The sequence below is a fragment of the Podarcis pityusensis genome (assembly GCF_964106645.2).
Source record: "Podarcis pityusensis genome assembly, chromosome: 1".
Classification (NCBI taxonomy): Eukaryota; Metazoa; Chordata; class Lepidosauria; order Squamata; family Lacertidae; genus Podarcis; species Podarcis pityusensis.
Window position 1 is genome coordinate 118189504 of NC_138028.1, and position 18957 is coordinate 118208460.

The 18957-nt window shown below is 43.9% G+C and overlaps 1 protein-coding gene across 1 annotated transcript in view; it reads left to right on the plus strand.

Moving 5' to 3' along the window:
• Window positions 1–18957, plus strand: part of LOC308458304 (dynein axonemal heavy chain 11-like) — a 228996-nt gene that overhangs the window by 109477 nt on the left and 100562 nt on the right. The window contains exons 43-45 of the mRNA XM_080973289.1: window positions 2800–2962; window positions 6892–7015; window positions 12902–13044. Of these exons, the coding sequence (XP_080829415.1) occupies window positions 2800–2962; window positions 6892–7015; window positions 12902–13044 (430 nt within the window). The remainder of the gene's footprint in view (window positions 1–2799; window positions 2963–6891; window positions 7016–12901; window positions 13045–18957) is intronic.

An 18957-nucleotide genomic window follows, 5' to 3' on the forward strand; every position in this document is an offset into this window, starting at 1 on the left:
TGCTGATGGTGAAGTGGTAAGAAAGAGTTTGTTTGATAAAGGCTTCGATCCAGAGAACCTGGTCTACTTGAGCAGTTGTGTAATGTGTATGGCTAGCTAAAATAATTGATCTACAACTGCTCAACCAACACTTCCAACAACACCAAGCAAATGGCAATACAGTCAAACCTTGGAAGTTTAACAGAATCCGTTCCGGAAGTCCGTTCAACTTCCAAAACGTTCGGAAACCAAAGCGCAGCTTCTTATTGGCTGTAGGAAGCTCCAGAAGCCACGTCAGACATTCGGGTTCCAAAGAATGTTCGCAAACCGGAACACTCACTTCCATGTTTGCGGCGTTTGGGAGCCAAAGCGTCCGAGTACGAAGGCGTTTGGGATCCAAGGTACGACTGTAGTGGCCAGCATCTTTTGTGTGTTAGAGAGAAGAAAGGCAGTGGTGCTGCCTGTCTTGAGGGAGCCTAAATCATAGAATCATAGCTGTTTCAATAAGCTTGTCTGTAATATAGCTTCCAATTCAGAATCGGGTTCATTCTTCAGCCTCCTTTGTTGTTGTTTAGTCGTTTAATCGTGTCCGACTCTTTGTGACCCCATGGACCAGAGCACGCCAGGCACTCCTGTCTTCCACTGCCTCCCGCAGTTTGGTCAGACTCATGTTGGTAGCTTCGAGAACACTGTCCAACCATCTCGTCCTCTGTTGTCCCCTTCTCCTTGTGCCCTCAATCTTTTGCAACATCAGGGTCTTTTCCAGGGAGTCTTCTCTTTTCATGAGGTGGCCAAAGTATTGGATCTGTCCTTCCAGTGAACACTCAGGGCTGATTTCCTTTAGAATGGAGAGGTTTGATCTTCTTGCATGCAGTCCATGGGACTCTCAAGAGTCTCCTCCAGCACCATAATTCAAAAGCATCAATTCTTCGGCAATCAGACTTCTTTATGGTCTAGCTCTCACTTCCATACGTCACTACTGGGAAAACCATAACTTTAACTATATGGGCCTTTGTTGCTCAGCCGCCTTTAGTTATCAACTTTCATTTAAAAGAAAAAGCAAGTTTCCAATTCTCATGATCATAGAATCTTGGAGTTGGAAGAGACCCCTGGGGTCATCTATTCCAACCCCCTGCAATGCAGGAATCTTGGCTAAAGCATCCATGACAGGTGGCCATCCGACCTCAGCTTAAAAACTTCCATGGAAGCAGAGTCCACAACCACCTGAGGGAGATTGCTCCAATGTTGAACAACTGTTACTGTCAGAATGTTTTTCTTGATGAACAAGATGCCTTCTTAAGGAATCCACCCCCATCTACGCTGATCTTCTTCCACTTTGCCCTTAAAAAAACAAAACAAAACACCTTGATTGTTATTGATGTGAGTGGGGTTTTTTATTTACATTTGCTATTGGTGGCAGCAGCCACACACCCTTCCCTCGGTCCCCTTTTGGCTGGGGGGCAGGTAACCTGGATGCAATGGATTGGGGCCATTTTTCCCCACAAGGATCTGCTGTGCTTCTGGGATGGGGGAGGGGAATACATGTTTGCTACACATTTTTAAATGCATTTTACCCTAAAATACACATTTTTTTAATGAGCAGAGAACTGTACTGCAGATTTGGGAAAGTTTGAAAAACCAAAAAGAACTGCTTTCTGATCTGCGTGTATGTCAAGGAAGTGAACGTCAGGTGCTTAAAAATTCAGACCAAGTGAAATTCTCAAGCATCCTATGGCCTTAATGGTGTTGCCACAAGATTTTCTCATTATGACCCATGTGAATGTGTACCAGGGTCACAGCTCATCATATAGTCTAGAAAACATTTGAACAATGAAGACGCTTCCAAGAGGCAAATGTAGCAGAAGTTTCCAAGATCAGTTTACAGTGCCCTGGGACATAAATGTGTGATCACTGGTCTATTTAACTATTTCTTAAATAGTTGAGCAAACTGTCCCACACTCTGACTACAGCAGTAACAACGGAAACAGTGACTGTATATTAGATGGTAGCAAGACCTTTGATTCAGAGTTACTGTTATGTTTTCTTACATAGCACTATCTCAAATGTACCGCCATTCGGTTGTAAACTGCGTTTACAATTTACCTTTGAAGGAGAGGAGTATTACGCAAGCTTTAACTGTTAAGTTCAAAGTTGCAGGAAATTCAAACTTGAATAAGTTCTTAAGTTCAAGTCCCCCTCCCAAGTACATGGTTATTAAAAAGGTTGATCGTAGGGCTATCAACTTTTAAATAATTTAATAGGGAGATTAATTAGTGAACACATTAATAGCAGCTTAGTTATTTCCCCCTATTAATTGATGGAGGGTCGTTGAAGGGCAAATTTATTTGCAGACTGCACAGATGCTTAGGTTTTCTTCTCCTTATGCCACATATAGTGATCTTTCTATCCTACAATTTGAAATAAAAGCTCTGCAATATTGGAAATAAGAGAAATGCCCTTCCTTCAGTACCTTTGAGAAAACACCTTTATTGATTTCTAAATATATTTTAGAAATATAACCTCAGTCATTACGGACTAAATAACTTTGGGAGGTTGATAGGATTGTGGCATAATTATGCATGCTTAATTGGAAGTAAAGCCTGGTGTATAATCCTAATTTAGGCTGTAATCTTAATCACACTCTAGGCTGTAATCCTAATCGTGTTTACCTGGGAGAGAACTCCCATCGAGTTCAGCAGGACTTACTTGTGGGTAGAAATGGTTAGCATTGCACTGTTAGTTTACAACCATAAATATATTGGATAGAAAGCTGATTGTCTTTAAAAGATCAATCTTTGCAAATCTGTTCCTGCCCTGTAGCTGCCGCATCAACCGCATTCTTGAAGCTCCCTATGGAAATGCACTTTTGATTGGAGTCGGAGGAAGTGGAAAGCAAAGTCTGTGCCGCTTGGCTGCTTTTCTCAGCTCACTGGAAGTCTTCCAAATCACCCTACGCAAAAGCTACGGGATCCATGATCTCAGGGTAGGTCTCATAGTGCACTTGTAAGATTCTGCATTCAGATACAGTCGCACCTCGGAAGTTGAGCGCCTTGCGAGTCGAACGTTTTGGCTCCTAAACCCGGCAAACCCGAAAGTGAGTGTTCTGGTTTGCGAACCGCGCCTTGGTTTCCAAACATTTTGGAAGTCGAACGAACTTCCGGAACAGATTCTGTTCGACTACCGAGGTACGACTGTATCAAAGAATCATAGAGTTGGAAGGGACCCCGCTGCAATACAGTGGTACCTCGGGTTACATACGCTTCAGGTTACATACACTTCAGGTTACAGACTCCATTAACCCAGAAATAGTACCTCGGGTTAAGAACTTTGCTTCAGGATGAGAACAGAAATCACGTGGCAGCGGCGCGGTGGCAGAAGGCTCTTCTCCTTCGACGGTGATTAACAACCTAAGCCTTTAATGAGGCTTCAGGTACACTCCCATTCCGCAGAGTACCCAAACAGTAGCAGAAGGAGCCGAGCAATGTGTGCTACATTGCTACGTTTATTTCTAACTACGCAGGACAGAAAATAATATGCATCTGCTCTCTGTGAGAGTCAGTGAACAACAGGGACAAAGAAACAGGAAACCAGTAACATCAACATCCGTCTCCCATCTGCTGTGAGACTTCCAACAGTCTGGAATGTAAACAGAGTCTTGTGACTCCAAAAACTGCACAGTGGCATAACAGAAATCTAATAAACCAGAGTCTAGATCTTACTTTTTGATTTCTGCATGCCATTGATGCTGGGTGGAGATAAGCAACTCACGTTACGCAGGTCTGCGGCTTGTTAACTTTCGCTACGGGTTTATAAAATGGAACATAGGGACATGCCTTGCACCGAGACAGACCATTGGATCCACCTACCGTGATATGGTCTACACTGATAGGCAACGGAAGTTCAGAAAGCACTTCAAAGCACAAGTAGATAAATAGGTACCGCTCTGGCAGGAAGGTAAACGGTGTTTCCATGTGCTGCTCTGGTTTCGCCAGAAGCGGCTTAGTCATGCTGCCCACATGACTCGGAAAAACTGTCTGCGGACAAATGCCGGCTCTCTCGGCCTATAGAGCGAGATGAGCACTGCAACCCCAGAGTCGTTTGCGACTGGACGTAACTGTCAGGGGTCCTTTACCTTAAATTTTATTGGCTCTCCCATGGTCTCACCTCTCCATGGAGATGCCATGAGTTGAACCTGAGACCTTCTACATACAATGCATGCGTCCTATCACTAAGTTGTCAGGAGTTCAGCCTACACTCAAATAGGACCCTGGCAGAGACACATGCCCGACTGGCATGTTCTCTCCCTCCTGGTCGATTGTTCAGGGGCTTCATAAGCTTTCTTCTGACGAACATCGGGTGCCAACCGACACCGGCACACTTAAGGATCCGCAGAGCTTGAGCAACTCAGGATGTTGGCTAATCTACTTTATTTACATATAAACACACACGGAGCACTGCAACATGGCTCCCTCTCTAGCATCAGACAGCAAAGAGAAAAAGAACAAAGGACAATAGTCCCACTTCATGGAACACAGTAGCACAAACATCCTGTCTCTGTCACATCCCACTCTGTGGAGTCAAAACATATACCATCATGTGAAAGACAACAATCCTGGGACTGCAATCATAGATCAGGAATTCTAACATAAGTTAGAGCTAGGGGAGACATTCAATTCAGTTTGCATTTAAGGGTGAACTTACTTAATTTACACTATCCAAAACAAAATGTGAACCAAAGCACAGCTATCCTTCAAAAGTTGCACTTCTCCAAATTTTGCAGTGCAATTTCCCAGCCAAATATGGTGCACAAAACTGCATATACAAGATCAAAGTGTGCATATAAATGCATATATTAGTAAGTATATATTTACACACATAATGCATAACATTAGGGGAATTGTTTTGTAAAACGAGTGTTTGTTAGTCAAAACTGTATATAAAAATGCGTCTATTCAGAGAAATCTAAACTAAACTGCTTCAAGCCTGCACAACTGAAGTGGATTAAAATTCTCTGGCGCAACAAATCCACTTTCAAAAGGAACAAGTCAGATTGAAAAGTGGGATTGACAAATGATTTAACAGGAAGCCGTGTAAACACACTGCAAGCAAATCAGGATTAATGTGCATTGTAAAGCCATCCGTAGACAAATCGGAATGAATGTCCTATAAAAGCAGGATATAATCTAACTACTGTGTAACATTTGTGCAAGCAAATCAGGATTAATGCTGAATAAACAGGGGGAGCCCTACCTGGAAATGTTTGCTACCAGGGCTTGCCTTTGTCGGGGGAGCAGGGAAATAGTGCTAACAATGGACCACAGTGTTTTTGAAACAGCTGGCAATTGATTTATCTTCCTAGGGAGTACATATAGGTGGCATACCTCCACCTTCTCACCCAACTGCATTGATGTAATCTACATCTGTCAGTGCAAGAAACAAAAGCAGGTTTGGAGACTGCAAGAGACCGAAACTGCAGTTGGAGATGGGTGGAGAAAAAGTGAGCAAGCCTGAGCTCTGGAAGACACATTTTGATCTCTTGTCTGGGAATCTGATGACCAACAGAGGATTTGCTGCTTTCAGGAGTGCTGTGCCGTTTTAATTCATCTCTGCTCAATTTGTTTATTTGTAACGTTTAAAAGGGATGTGGGTGGCGCTGTGGGTTAAACATCAGAGCCTAGGACTTGCCGATCAGAAGGTCGGTGGTTCAAATCCCCGCAACGGGGTGAGCTCCTGTTGCTCAGTCCCTGCTCCTGCCAACCTAGCAGTTCAAAAGCACATCAAAGTGCAAATAGATAAATAGGTACCGCTCCGGCGGGAAGGTAAACGGTGTTTCCGTGTGCTGCTCTGGTTCGCCAGAAGTGGCTTAGTCATGCTGGCCACATGAACCGGAAGCTGTATGCTGGCTCCCTCGGCCAGTAAAGCGAGATGAGCGCCGCAACCCCAGAGTCGGCCATGACTGGACCTAATGGTCAGGGGTCCCTTTACCTTTTTAACGTTTAAAAACACCTCAAGTTTTCAGTAATCTCTCCTTCTGAAGGGAACTTAACCCAGGTAAACACACTGCCCTCGAAGCTTCTGACTACTGTCCAAGAATGGACACTCGCTGCTTTCCCTGGTGGGCGTTGGTTGTGGACCTTCGCTCCGCATCTCCTTCCCTGACACCCAGACGCACATGGTCGCCAGCTGATGGGGAATACCCCCCAGCCATCATAGCCATGGGCATAACGTCCCACCCAACAAAACCAGGTCCAAATTGGCCAATCAGAGGCCCAGATTGGGGGAGTTTCTTGCTGGCTGGCTGGCTGGCTGGGCAGCAACGCATAGAAGGCGAAGTTTCTCACTGCTGCCCAGGAATATTATTATTATTATTATTATTACTTATTACTTATACGCCGCCCATCTGGCCAGGCCTCCACAGCCACTCTGGGAGGCTCCCAACAGAATACTTAAAACACAATAAAACATCAAACATTAAAAACCTCCCTAAATAGGGCTGCCTTCAGATGTCTTCTAAAAGTCAGATAATTGTTTATTTCCTTGACATCTGGTGGGAGGGCGTTCCACAGGGCGGGTGCCACTACCGAGAAGGCCCTCTGCCTGGTTCCCTGTAACTTGGCTTCTCGCAGTGAGGGAACCGCCAGAAGGCCCTCGGAGCTGGACCTCAGTGTCCGCTTGAACGATGCGGGTGGAGACGCTTCTTCAGGTAAAGACAGCACATAAGAACATGATCCTTAACAGACCAGGGGAAGCACTTTGGTTGCTATATTGTAAAAATATGTAATTTCCCCTTCAGGTAATTTGAATTTTAAAAGTTGGGTCTTTAAGCTTCCCCTTTCATGAGGTTGCTTTGCTTGACAATATTGTTCAGTATGCATATTTCCGTAATGATCTAAACCTCCCTTTCTTCTACAGAGTGATATTGCGACACTTTACTTTAAAGTTGGCGTGAAGAACATCGGCACCGTGTTTCTTCACGCAGATGCTCAGATCCCTGATGAGCGTTTTCTCGTATTAATTAACGACATGCTGGCATCAGGTAAGCAAAAACTCATAAATGCGAAAAAAAGAGAGAGACTGTTTCTTTTGTACTTTATTTAAATAACATCTTTTAAAGAGACCATTGAAGTATTCGTGGAGGGGTTGGTGGTTTTTTTTTTTAAGAAACAGAAAAACCCTTCGGTAAATATATTCATGATCAAAACAGTTGAAAAATAGAAGATCCTGAAATGAGCAAAAGGCCACTAGGTTTTGAATAGGCTTCATCAGCGAGGGAAAAAGGTCAGCTGTTGAGATGAGTTATAGGAGCTATTAAGTCACCTTTGTGACACGAGCAGAATAAGCTGCATAACATAATCAACTGCAATCAAGGGGGGGGGGGAAACGCTGTTTATTATAAAATGCTTCAACTATTTTAATATTTGATATTGTTATAGAAAATGGCACAGCGTAAGTCCACACACATTTCACCAGTATAAGCCGACTGCATTAATTGATTTGTGGTGCACGTTTTAGAATAACAAAAAAATTGAAGAGGGATTACGTTCCAAATGGTTGGGAATAGGAGCGGGGTGATTCCTGCTCCTGAAATTGCAGTTGCAGACACTGCTGGTGCAAAGGTGTCCAAAATTTCTTACGAGAGCCCTTCACTCTTTCCCCCTTTTATATCACCTATACTGATATATGTGTGCCTTTTTAGCAATGTCAGGTCCGTGAAATTAATCCTGCAGCTGCATTTTCTGATTAAGTATATTTATCTCTAAATATGTGTGTGTGTGTGTGTGTGTGTGAGAGAGAGAGAGAGAGAGAGAGAGAGAGAGAGAGAGAAATAGGGGTGGACAAAGTAGTCTATTTCCAGTCCATGTTAGTTTCGCATTTGTTCAGCCTTAATTCCCTCCCATCCCATTTCTGCATGGTGATTCTTTTTTGAAAGAAAAGTCTGCATGAAAATTAATATTTAAATACACATTGCCCTGCAAAATATGCATTTCTCAATATATTTCCTCACCGAGCAAGCACATCTGAATATAATTTTCCCTAAAACAAACTTTGCTTTTTTTGGTACACTTGTTGACGCCAAGAACAACATCACAAATAAGGAGAAATATGAAATGGAAAGGGTAACTGCATTCTGGTACGTACATTAGGCCAGGAGATGCAGATCAAGTGAGTTCATAACAGAATTGGCAAAGAATGAGTTTGTCAAATATTTTGATTTATTTGTTCATTTTGTTTATGGCATTGCTATACAACTTAATCATTAATAGTTCGAAGCAGTGCAAATAAAATTGCAGATTTATTATTTATTTTTTAAAAAAAAACTGTACAAAGAATAAGATAAAAATCATCGTAAAACCAGTGCTTTTTTCCTGGGGGTAGGCAGGGGTACACATACCCCTAAAGGTTTTGTGAATCTAACTGCAGAAGAAACAATTTTTTTAAAAAACAGGGTTTTGTAGGCTATCTAGGTCAACCCCCTTCCTGAGGCAGACAAGCCAGAACTAGAGTGTCTCAGATAAGATGGATCACCAACCTCTGCTTGAAGATCTCCATTAAGTTGTTTTTTTGCGGGGTTTTTTGATTGTTCAGATTAATTTGGGGTTTGGTAAGCTATCCATTCTTGGCCATGGGTAGGCAAACTAAGGCCCCGGGGCCCGAATCCAGCCCAATCGCCTTCTAAATCCGGACAGTCCAGGAATCAGTGTGTTTTTACATGAGTAGATTGTGTCCTTTTATTTAAAAGGCATCTCTGGGTTATTTGTGGGGCCTGCCTGGTGTTTTTACATGAGTACCGTAGGTTCCGGCGTCTTAGGCGACTGGGCGTATAAGACGACCCCCAACTTTTGCTGTTCAATTTTAGAGTTTTAGAGTTATAGAGTTTGAGCGCCGCCAAGGGCAGAGCACGCACCCTTCCGCTGCCTCTGCTGTCGCAGCAGCAGCAGCCCGAGGCAAGGTGTTTGGCGGGTGGGTGAACGGGTGAGCGCCGCGCTCGGAAAGGACTTTTCGCGTCCCCTTCTGTGGGGAGGGAGGAGGAGCGATGGCAGAAGGGGTGTCTCTGCTCACCGGCTCCCTCTCCTCCTTCCCAACGTGTATACCTGGCATATAAGACGACCCCTGACTTTTGGGGTGATTTTCCAGGGATAAAAAGTCGTCTTGTGCGCCAGAACATACGGTAGAATGTGTGCTTTTATTTAAAATGCATCTCTGGGTTATTTGTGGGGCACAGGGATTCGTTCATTCCCCACCACCCAAAAAAAAATATAGTCCGGCCCCCCACAAGGTCTGAGGGACAGTGGACCGGCCCCCTGCTGAATAAGTTTGCTGACCCCTGATCTTGGCTTTTAGCAGCCAGAGTTTCAAAATGCAGAGGCGACGGGACACATGCAGAAGGAAGGCATGTTCTGCATAATAAGGAATTCTGTTTACTCCTCACTCTAGAGAGCACTATATGAACAAAGTGATTGCACAACGTTCAACTTGCAGTATAGGAATAAGCAGTCAAAGTGGAAACAGAACACGTATAGAAATTGCATATCAGCATTAATGTGTTGTTAGCATTTTATTTTATTATTCTTTCCACTAAGTAGTGTTGTCACAAAGCAAAGGATACTATATTGAGTATCATTCTCTTTATTATTTATCCAGTTAGATCTGGAAGAGGGGAAGAGATATGGGGGGGGGGGGGACAGTCCAAGTATAGCAGTAGACTATCTTTGTATTCTCTGAATCTATTGTAAGATATGTTGGTTTTGTGCTTATAATTGAGATGAACAGATGGCGAAGACTTCATTTAAAGTAGTACTGTACACCCATTAAAATAATCTCTGCTGACTGTGTTTCTTCACTAATTGCAACACAGTAGCACAGAAGAAAGATCTAGAGTCTTTTCAACCATTTACTATTTTAGGACAATAGTGTGATCTTGTCAGAAAAAGGAGATTTCCCCAGGATAATAGATGAGGTTCTGCCGTCTGTGGCGAAGTGTACATAAAATAAACATTCTATCATTATCATTGGAAAGAGAGAGTTATTTGCACACATTTAGAAGAAGGGATGGCCTGTGTGAAACCTGCTGAAAAAAGCATTCAAATTGTCCAAAATCCTGTGTTGCTTTCAATAAGTTTAGAGTAAGAATGCTGGTGATACCTGTGATTTATGATGCGGTCCGTCTGAGAAGTTGTGCATGTCTTGGACATAAAAATGCCCTGGATCAGAGAGGCTGGCACCGCAGCATAAGGCTGCTGAACACGCCCCCTCCGAGGCACCTGGTTGGATGCCTGCAGAGGGGGCGTGGGCGCCAGCCAGGTGAGGTGGAGGCAGGGGGCAACCGCCCCCTGCTAGGGGCGGTGCTCGGGCTCCCGCCCACAACCACTCCCCTCTCTTCCAGGGAGGAGAGTCTTTCTTGAGGCCAGGTTTGTGCAACTGGCTTTATTAAATGAAAATCTACCTCCGTTTACTGTAACTTGGCTGCTAAAAATATTGCTGTCCTGCATTCATCAGGTTAAAGTATAGTGACATAAAAAGAGTATCGTTCAGATAGTGCAGCTCAGCAGAAACGGAAGCAACCCACAAGAATGACAGTGGCAAGAAATGATTAGCAGCCAAAGACCTGCATAATCAATAATGTTTTACATTCTCAATATGTCAAGAAAGGAGGAAAGAGCAACTCTTCACAGCACCTCAGGTGGCGGTTGGTGGCAGTAACTCAGAGTCCTGGGGCAACTCCAGTAAAGGCTCTGTTGATGCCTCCTGAAAGAAAAAGGATTTTCTGCAGAATGCAATTCCTTCAGGAGCTCTTAAAGGCAGAGGCAGTTTTTAATGTAATTGAATCCCAGAAGGAATTTTGTTTTGGATTAGCCTCAAGCTCCAGGTCTTTTGCACCAGACCCCGAATCTCTTGCTCTTTCAGCCTTTAAAAAAATAAGTTGAGTTTGTGTGTGCGTGTGTGTGTGTGTGTTTTTACTTTGCTTAGAGGACAAATTTCCCTCTGAAAGTTGTAGGAATGGGTTTGGGCACAAGGAGAAGATATATTGTTTAGTTATTACCTTTCCTTGCTCACTCTAGTGAGATCAGCAGAGTTCCATCTTTTGCCGTTTAAACTAGGAAGGTAAGACAAGGTTGATTTAACCTTCTATAAATAATAATCCAAGATGCTTTAAGGCAAACTGGATTTTCCTGGTATTACCCCTTTTCTCTCCCTTTAAAACGATAATCACACATATTGTTTTGTGAAGAAGTAAAAGTATCATTTACTTACATAGGTCTTGAAGCCACAATTACAGTAGCAAAATGAAAGCAGGTTTATAACTACTATCTAAGATACAAAAGTACAAAATGTAAGTTCAAAAATGATGTCTGAGGTCATGTGTAGTCAGCTTGGAAGCACGATGAAGAAAAGAGGAGAGATGCCCATGAAGGAAGGAAGGATGTAATGCTACAGCTTCCTGCCAGGGCCGGAGAAAGGAAGTGATCTCACAGAGTTCTCTCTAGCCAATTTTACAGGAAAGTCTGTGAGCCTCAGCTTCTTCGTGTGCCCATCTGTCTCAGTAACGTCCCACAGAAGTCAGTATAAATTTCCATCTAGACATATGCATATGCAAATTTCTGCCATTGGCTTATGCCCTTAGATCCCACACTGTTAAGGGCTTTACAGAACTCATTGATGAGAACCTTGAATTTGGCTCAGGAGCACATTTTAGCAGAACTGGCTGAATGTGCTGCTCTCTCCCTTATCCATCAAGGTGAGCAGGAGTTTTTCCCCACAGGGCAGCATGCAGTGTGCATCATATAGTCCAGTCCCAGAAATTGAAAAAGCATAGATAAAGGCTGGGAGATTTATATTCCCCACCACCCCCAAAAATGGGGAGACCTCTATTTGAAACTCTGGCTTCATCAACAAAAATGCTGCTAACCCAAGCAGAGTGGAGAGAAACATGTAGGCTGTTGGGGAAAACCCTAACTAATTGGCACCCCTAATTGGGAACAGTTTGCAAATAAAAAGAATAAATAGTAGGGGTGTTAGATTGAGGAAAAAGGCAGGCTGGGAGCCAAAGGACCTCACAGTATCACCAACTTTTAGAAAACATTCATTTGGCTAATTTGCGTGACAAAATAGAGAAAGGAGGGTTTGATTTTAAGGCGTAGCTGCAGTGATTGATTAGATTGATTATTATATTTGTGGCATGTAGAAATGAATAATTGCTGAGAATGGATATAGGAAATATTTTATTGAGAGTGCAATAACGCATAAGTCATGTGAAGCACAGCACACAAAAAAGCAACACACCAACATATAGTGAAAAGGTTTAAATAATAACTAACCCAATCTTGGAATCGCTCCAGAAAAACAGGGAATTGAAAAAGAACTAAACAGAGAATTGTGGTTTTTTAGACAAAAGAGAGAGGGAGAAATAGCTGCACGTGCTTTTGCATGCATATAGCTCTTTAATTATGAGAATGGTTTAAGTTTAGCATCAAGATAACAGAGCCTCATTGTCTATGAACAACCGATACTGAGTTTATTTTATTTTTTTTAAAGTTGAGGCAACATTCAGTCCTGCAACATTTGGTTCAGTTATCTGTGCAAAATGCTGGTTGAGGGAGGCTATCACAGTAGCAGCTACTTTTGTTTTTAAAAACCAAATCACGTAAAATTCAATAACACACTTAATGTAATGTGTGGTTTGGCCTTCACTGGGTGACCTTGGGCCAGTCAGTCTCTCTCAGCATGACCTACCTCATGGGGTTGTTATAGAGATAAAATGGGGATGTGTGGGGCGGGAGGTGGACCCCTATATAGTCTACTTGCAGCTCTTCAGTTTGGAAACATAATAATCATGATGAAAAAAACGTGTATCAAGAATAAAAAAAAATGTAATCTCAACTTCAGATACGAAATTCTACATATAGATTTTTCTTTTTTGAAGGTGATATCCCTGATTTATTTAACGAAGATGAAGTGGATAGCATAGTATCTTCTACAAGGCTGGAACTGCGGGGGCTAGGCCAGGCTGATTCAAAAGAGAACTGCTGGCAATTTTTTATTGACCGAATTCGTCGGCAACTCAAGGTAAACAAGGAAAATGAATATGAGGGGGGAAACGTTCAACATGTAACTGCTGCAAGGCGATGCATGCAGAATGAATCCTCATAATAAACACCGTATTTGTGGCAGATTATCTTTGTTAGTGAGGGGAGAAATCGATAGATGGATTTTGTTTTAATGTACCAAATCAAGTTATTGGATGCCTAAAGAATATCCTAACCTTTTAATCTGTACACATTAAGTGCAAAACCAGAGTGAATTATGGAAGCTCAATTGGGATCGTAGTGTTGCATCCTTTTTTCCCCACTGAAAAAGAAGAGGAGCATCACTGAGAAGGCAAAATGATAATTACCATTGATTTTTTTAAAAAGGAAAATTTAGTATCTTCTACAGTTATAAATATTGTAGGATAGATGCAGAGGCAATAACTAGGCAAGTAGAATCAAACGTGTATCAGTAATTTTTCATATACAAATAATTCACTGAATTATTATTCTAGATCACTTACAGGACAAAAAACTTCCAGAGGGGTAACTGTGTTAGTCAGTTGCAGGAAAACCATCAAAGGATCTTGTAGCACCTTAAAGTCTACTATTTATCATGGCATCAGTAGCAGAGCATACCTTCCTGGGGTGGGGGGGGACATGGAGGGAGCCCGCTGTGGCTGCATTAGGCGTCACCGCATGCAGCGGTGGAGTATATGCCCGTGCTGCCCAGGGCGGGCGTGCTCCGGGGGGGGCGTGGTGCGGAGGGTGCCCTCCCAGGCACGGGGTAGTCTCTCAGATGCCCAGAGCGCCGTGTGTGCGTGCCCTGCAGCCGGGGGCGGAATGAGCCACTCACGGGGTCGGAGCGAGCTGCCCATGGTGGACATTCGGCACACTGCCCACCTGCGACTCACAAGCCTCCCCCAAGCTGTCAAAATGAAGGGGGGAATACCACTGGCAAAGGGGTGCAGCTCCCCCCTTACCCCAACGACTCAGGGTAGGCTTGGGAGTCACAGGCAAGTGGCATGCCAAATGTCACCCCCCTCAGTGAGGGCACCTGGGGCGGTCTGCCCCCCCCGTCCTGACCGCTTATTCTGGAGCCCAGCAGAGGAGAGGGGTGGCAATGCTGCCGTTGCCTCTCTGCTTCCAGGTCAGGCTTGATTTGGAAGAAGGAGAAGAAGAAGAGGAGGAGGAGGGGGAGGAGGAGGAGTTTGGATTTGATATCCCGCTTTATCACTACCCTAAGGAGTCTCAAAGCGGCTAACATTCTCCTTCCCCTTCCTCCCCCACAACAAACACTCTGTGAGGTGAGTGGGGCTGAGAGACTTCAGAGAAGTGTAACTAGCCCAAGGTCACCCAGCAGCTGCATGTGGAGGAACGGAGACGCAAACCCGGTTCCCCAAATTACGAATCTACCGCTCTTAACCACTACACCATGCTGACTGTCTGGGAGTGGAGTTGCGGCCAGCTGGCTGGCAACATTGGGTTGTTGCGTGAGAAAGCTGCCCCCATGACTCCCTCGCACACCTGTGCCAGGCCCTGAAGGTCCAACCTGGGCGCAGTTTCCCTCCCCACGGCTCCGACTTCAATGAGGCGGTCTGTCGTGGAGGCGCCCGGTCGCACCGTCTCAAAAAATGAACCCAGGGCCATGACCCCCCCACCCAGCCTCCCCCTACCCAATGCTACTGCATGGCATAAACGTTCATGGACTAGAGTCCATTCCATTGGATGTCTGAAGGATTATTCCCAACTGGGAGTTGTATATAATGTTCTGAAATGAGGGGGAGTCAACTACCAATGCAATACAAAAAGTAGAGCATGAGACTACTGCTCTGTCAAGGCTCTGCCAAGGCTTCCAGAAAGCTATTCCTCCCCCGGTTGCAGCAAGAGCCGAGAAAATAAGGAGGGTCCTTTTTAATGAGTTTCATTCAGTCCTAATAGTGAGAGACCAAAGAACACAACAAGCCTCAACAACGGCGTTGCTCCAAAGTGGGCTCCTCCTCCCTCCTCCCTAGCTACAGCATCTCCCTTTACGGTGGCTGCTTGTGGCCAAATGTCTCTTGATTCCATTGTTCCTGCACCCTTAATGAACGCTGAGTTCTGGGAGAAGGGGGATCAGAAATGCTCTCCAGTGACAACGTGCCAGCTGACTGCCCTCTCACAAATCCCCGCCCCCTATTTCTTCTAACATTTCCCAACTATTTTGTTTGTATCTCTCTGAGCTGTGATCTTCCTCAACCCCCTCAAACCCCTGCTGTAAATCAGTGCTGCATTCTTCTTCTCCTACAGTATCAGGAGAAGGGGATGTGTGATCTCCACCCCTCCTCATCTGTCTCACCCTCATAAGTCCAGTCCCTGACATGCCCCCATCTCTGTTAGAATTCCTGCTCCATGATTGCAGTCATGGGATTATTGTCTTTCACATGACGGTATATGTTTTGACTCCACAGCGTGGGAAATGACAGAGACAGGATGTTTGTGTTATTGTGTTCCGTGAAGTGGGACTATTGTCCTTTGTTCTTTTTCTCTTTGCTGTCTAATGCTAGAGAGAGAGGGAGCCATGTTGCAGTGCTCCGTGTGTGTTTATATGTAAATAAAGTAGATTAGCCAAAATGCTGAGTTGCTGAGGTCTGTTATGCAACTGCGCAAACTCTGCGGATCCCTAAGTGTGCCGGTGTCAGTTGGCATTGGTCACTGTGATGTTTGGGCTGAAGAAAGCTTATGAAGCTCCCGAACAATCGACCAGGAGGGAGGGAACATGCCAGTCGGGCATGTGTCTCTACCAGGGTCCTACTTGAGTGTAGGCCGAGCTTCTGACAGTATTCAGATAATGGCTCCTACACATGTAGCTTTGCTTTGCATTTCTAGGCAGAGGCATAGGTTTTCCAGGTCTGTGTCTGAGGGCTTTTTTTAAAAAATTCCCTGGTGACTAAGGACTCATGCACACTTCAGCTAGTCCTAGAAAACAGAGGTCCAAGCGGTTCCACCCTTTCCCCACTCCTTTCCCAGGGAATATCCTCTCTTTAGCGTTAAATTGGAGGAAATATCCAGCCAGTGAATACCCGAATTGCCACTTAAGACGACTGAGTACTAAAGAGTTGTCTCTCCCCCCCCCCCCACTCTCCAGAAGTGTGGATGGAGCCCTAAGCGTCATTGATTTCAATGGGGCTACTTTTGAGTAAAATGCAGTTGATACTGGAAACTGCCCTGTGATCCTTGGATGAAGGGCAGTATGGAAATTTAATGCAGTTTTCTGGTGGATTTTTCTAAGCTGTTGTAAGCTCCCCTGAGTGTTGTGACTGCAACAGAAGGGAGCGGTATACATCTTCCAAATAAGCAGATATTTCAGCACCTAAGGTCTGTGCGTCACAACATCTTTGGGTGTGCTGTTTATAACTAAGAGCATTAATTTCTTGCCTGTTGAGCTCCATCCAGCTCACTCTCTTGCACAGTTCTTGCGTTCCCCACGTGTGACCTTGCCACTTCCTACTAGAGGTCTGATCAATACCTGCTTGCTCCTTCCATTCTTCAGATGATGGATAGCTTTGGTAACTCTTTAATCTTTATTGGCCTTCTATCAAATCCTTCATGGTGACCTTCAGGTTTGGATTCCTCATTGGCAATTCTGGGAAACTTCCTTTTTAAAAAAAGAAATAAGGACCGCCTAAAGCAAATGCTTGCTTGTTTAACCTATCTTCAGTATTTCAAAATTGCAAAGCATACACTGTACAGTGGTACCTCAGGTTACATACGCTTCAGGTTACATATGCTTCAGGTTACAGACTCCGCTAACCCAGAAATAGTGCTTCAGGTTAAGAACTTTGCTTCAGGATAAGAACAGAAATTGTGCTCAGGCAGCGCGGTGGCAGCAGGAGGCCCCATTAGCTAAAGTGGTGCTTCAGGTTAAGAACAGTTTCAGGTTAAGAACGGACCTCCAGAACAAATTAAGTACTTAACCTGAGGTACCACTGTACATAGAATCAGCAGGTTTTATAGCCTCTGGTTCTCAAACCATGCTTGACAAGTTTTTTTTTTTTAGAAAAAAATAATCTTCTTTCATAGAATCAGAATTGTAGAGTTGGAAGGGGCCCCGAGGGTCATCTAGTCCAACCCCCTGCAATGCAGGAATCTCAATTAGATCATACATGACAGATGGCCATCCAACCTCTGCTTAAAGACCTCCAAGGAATGAGAGCCCACTACATCTCATGGGAGTCTGTTCCACTGGGGAGCAGCTCTTACTGTCAGAATGTTCTTCTTGATGTTTAGTAAGAATATTCCGTTCCAGTCAATATCCATGATTCCATCAGGTGGGTTATACTGATTCTCATAAGCCCTTAGGAAAGTTTGTGTGCACAAGGAAATAGTATGCACCACTTTTTCTTATGAAATATTTCTATTGCTCTTGCCGGATTACCACTGTTTTAATTAATGCGTGTTAAGTTACTATTGTCAGTGATATCTACTATCCGAAAAGCAAGGAGAATGTAATACAGTGGTACCTTGGTTTAAGAACAGCTTAGTTTATGAACAACTTCTATTAAGAATGCTGCAAACCCGGAAGTCGATGTTTTGGTTTGTGAACTTTGCCTTGGAATAAGAACATGTTCTGCTTCCTGTTGAGTGTGTTCCATTCGTAAATTGAGTTCCCCGCTGCTATGGGAAAGCATGCCTTGATTTAAGAACGCTTTGGTTTAAGAACGGACTTCCGGAACAGATTAAGTTCGTAAACCAAGTTACCAAGTACCAAGTAATTATTTTTCACAACCAAAAGCGGAGTTCTGTACTGTCACTTTTGTAGCATTGGGAAGTGTGGGGTGACAAAGGTGATATTATAGGGAAGCAGCCCCTATGTGATGTTAAATCTAAATGGCTTCAGAGCAGCAATTTGCTTCAGCACTTCAGCAGGAGGTAGGAAAGGGTTAAATGCCCCCTCTCTCTTTCTGGTGTGATCCCAATAATCACCACACACACACACACACACACACACACACCACACAGCAGCTGCTATTTTGTTTTTGTTTTTAAAAAACACATGTGTGTTAAATGCATTTAACATCATGTCTAATTTGACCCAACATAAGACTTGGGGTGGGTGGTGGATAATATACTTAAAGGAAATTAGAAATGAGGCCTGTGGATTTCATGAAAGGCCTCTTATCTTTCATCCATTGTGATAAAACACTTGGGTGTATAGACAAAGCTAAGGCAGGAGGAACATGGTGCTAACCTTCTGCCCCACCTGAGAAGGCATCACCAGTTTAAAACTGTGTGGGTACATTGATATTTCATTATTCGATACATGCATATTTAAACCACTCACCATTGCTAGCTTCAAAGTGACTAGGGCATGGTCTAGCCAAAGTCAAGCACTTCAGTTCTCATAGATTTAAGAAAACCATCCCCATCACCTTAACATTTATATAATTTCATGGTTTCAAATCACTGTATAAAATGCATTATCTAGCTGTACTTTATAGGGATGCTATATAAATCGACATTATTATCCCCATATTCCAGGTGTGCATGTGTGTTACGAGTTGGGGGGCTGAGAGTGACTTGCCTAAGACTATTAGCGCAGCCATGTCCAAAGTCCATTTCAGGGGCCTAATCCGGTCCACCGGTCTGTTTCATCCAGCTCCTGTGGCAGTTTTATTTCCTGGGGTAAAATCCTAAAAAACCCTCAGCAACTTCAATCCTAAAAAAAGGTAAAGGTCAACAACTCTGGTCGGCCCTTTGGTCGGCCCTTCACTTCATCAAATCTGGCCCTCTTTGAAAAAAGTTTGGACACCACTGATCTCGTGAGTCCATGGCGCAGTCTGCTTTGTAGCTTAGTCTTTTTAGCCACTGTGGCACTCCAGCTCTCTAGATGCAGCTGCTGAACCCAGTGGAACTTAAAAGGGCTTAACTTTGGCTGGATTGTGTCCTTAGTATTATTGAGCAGCTCTGTCTA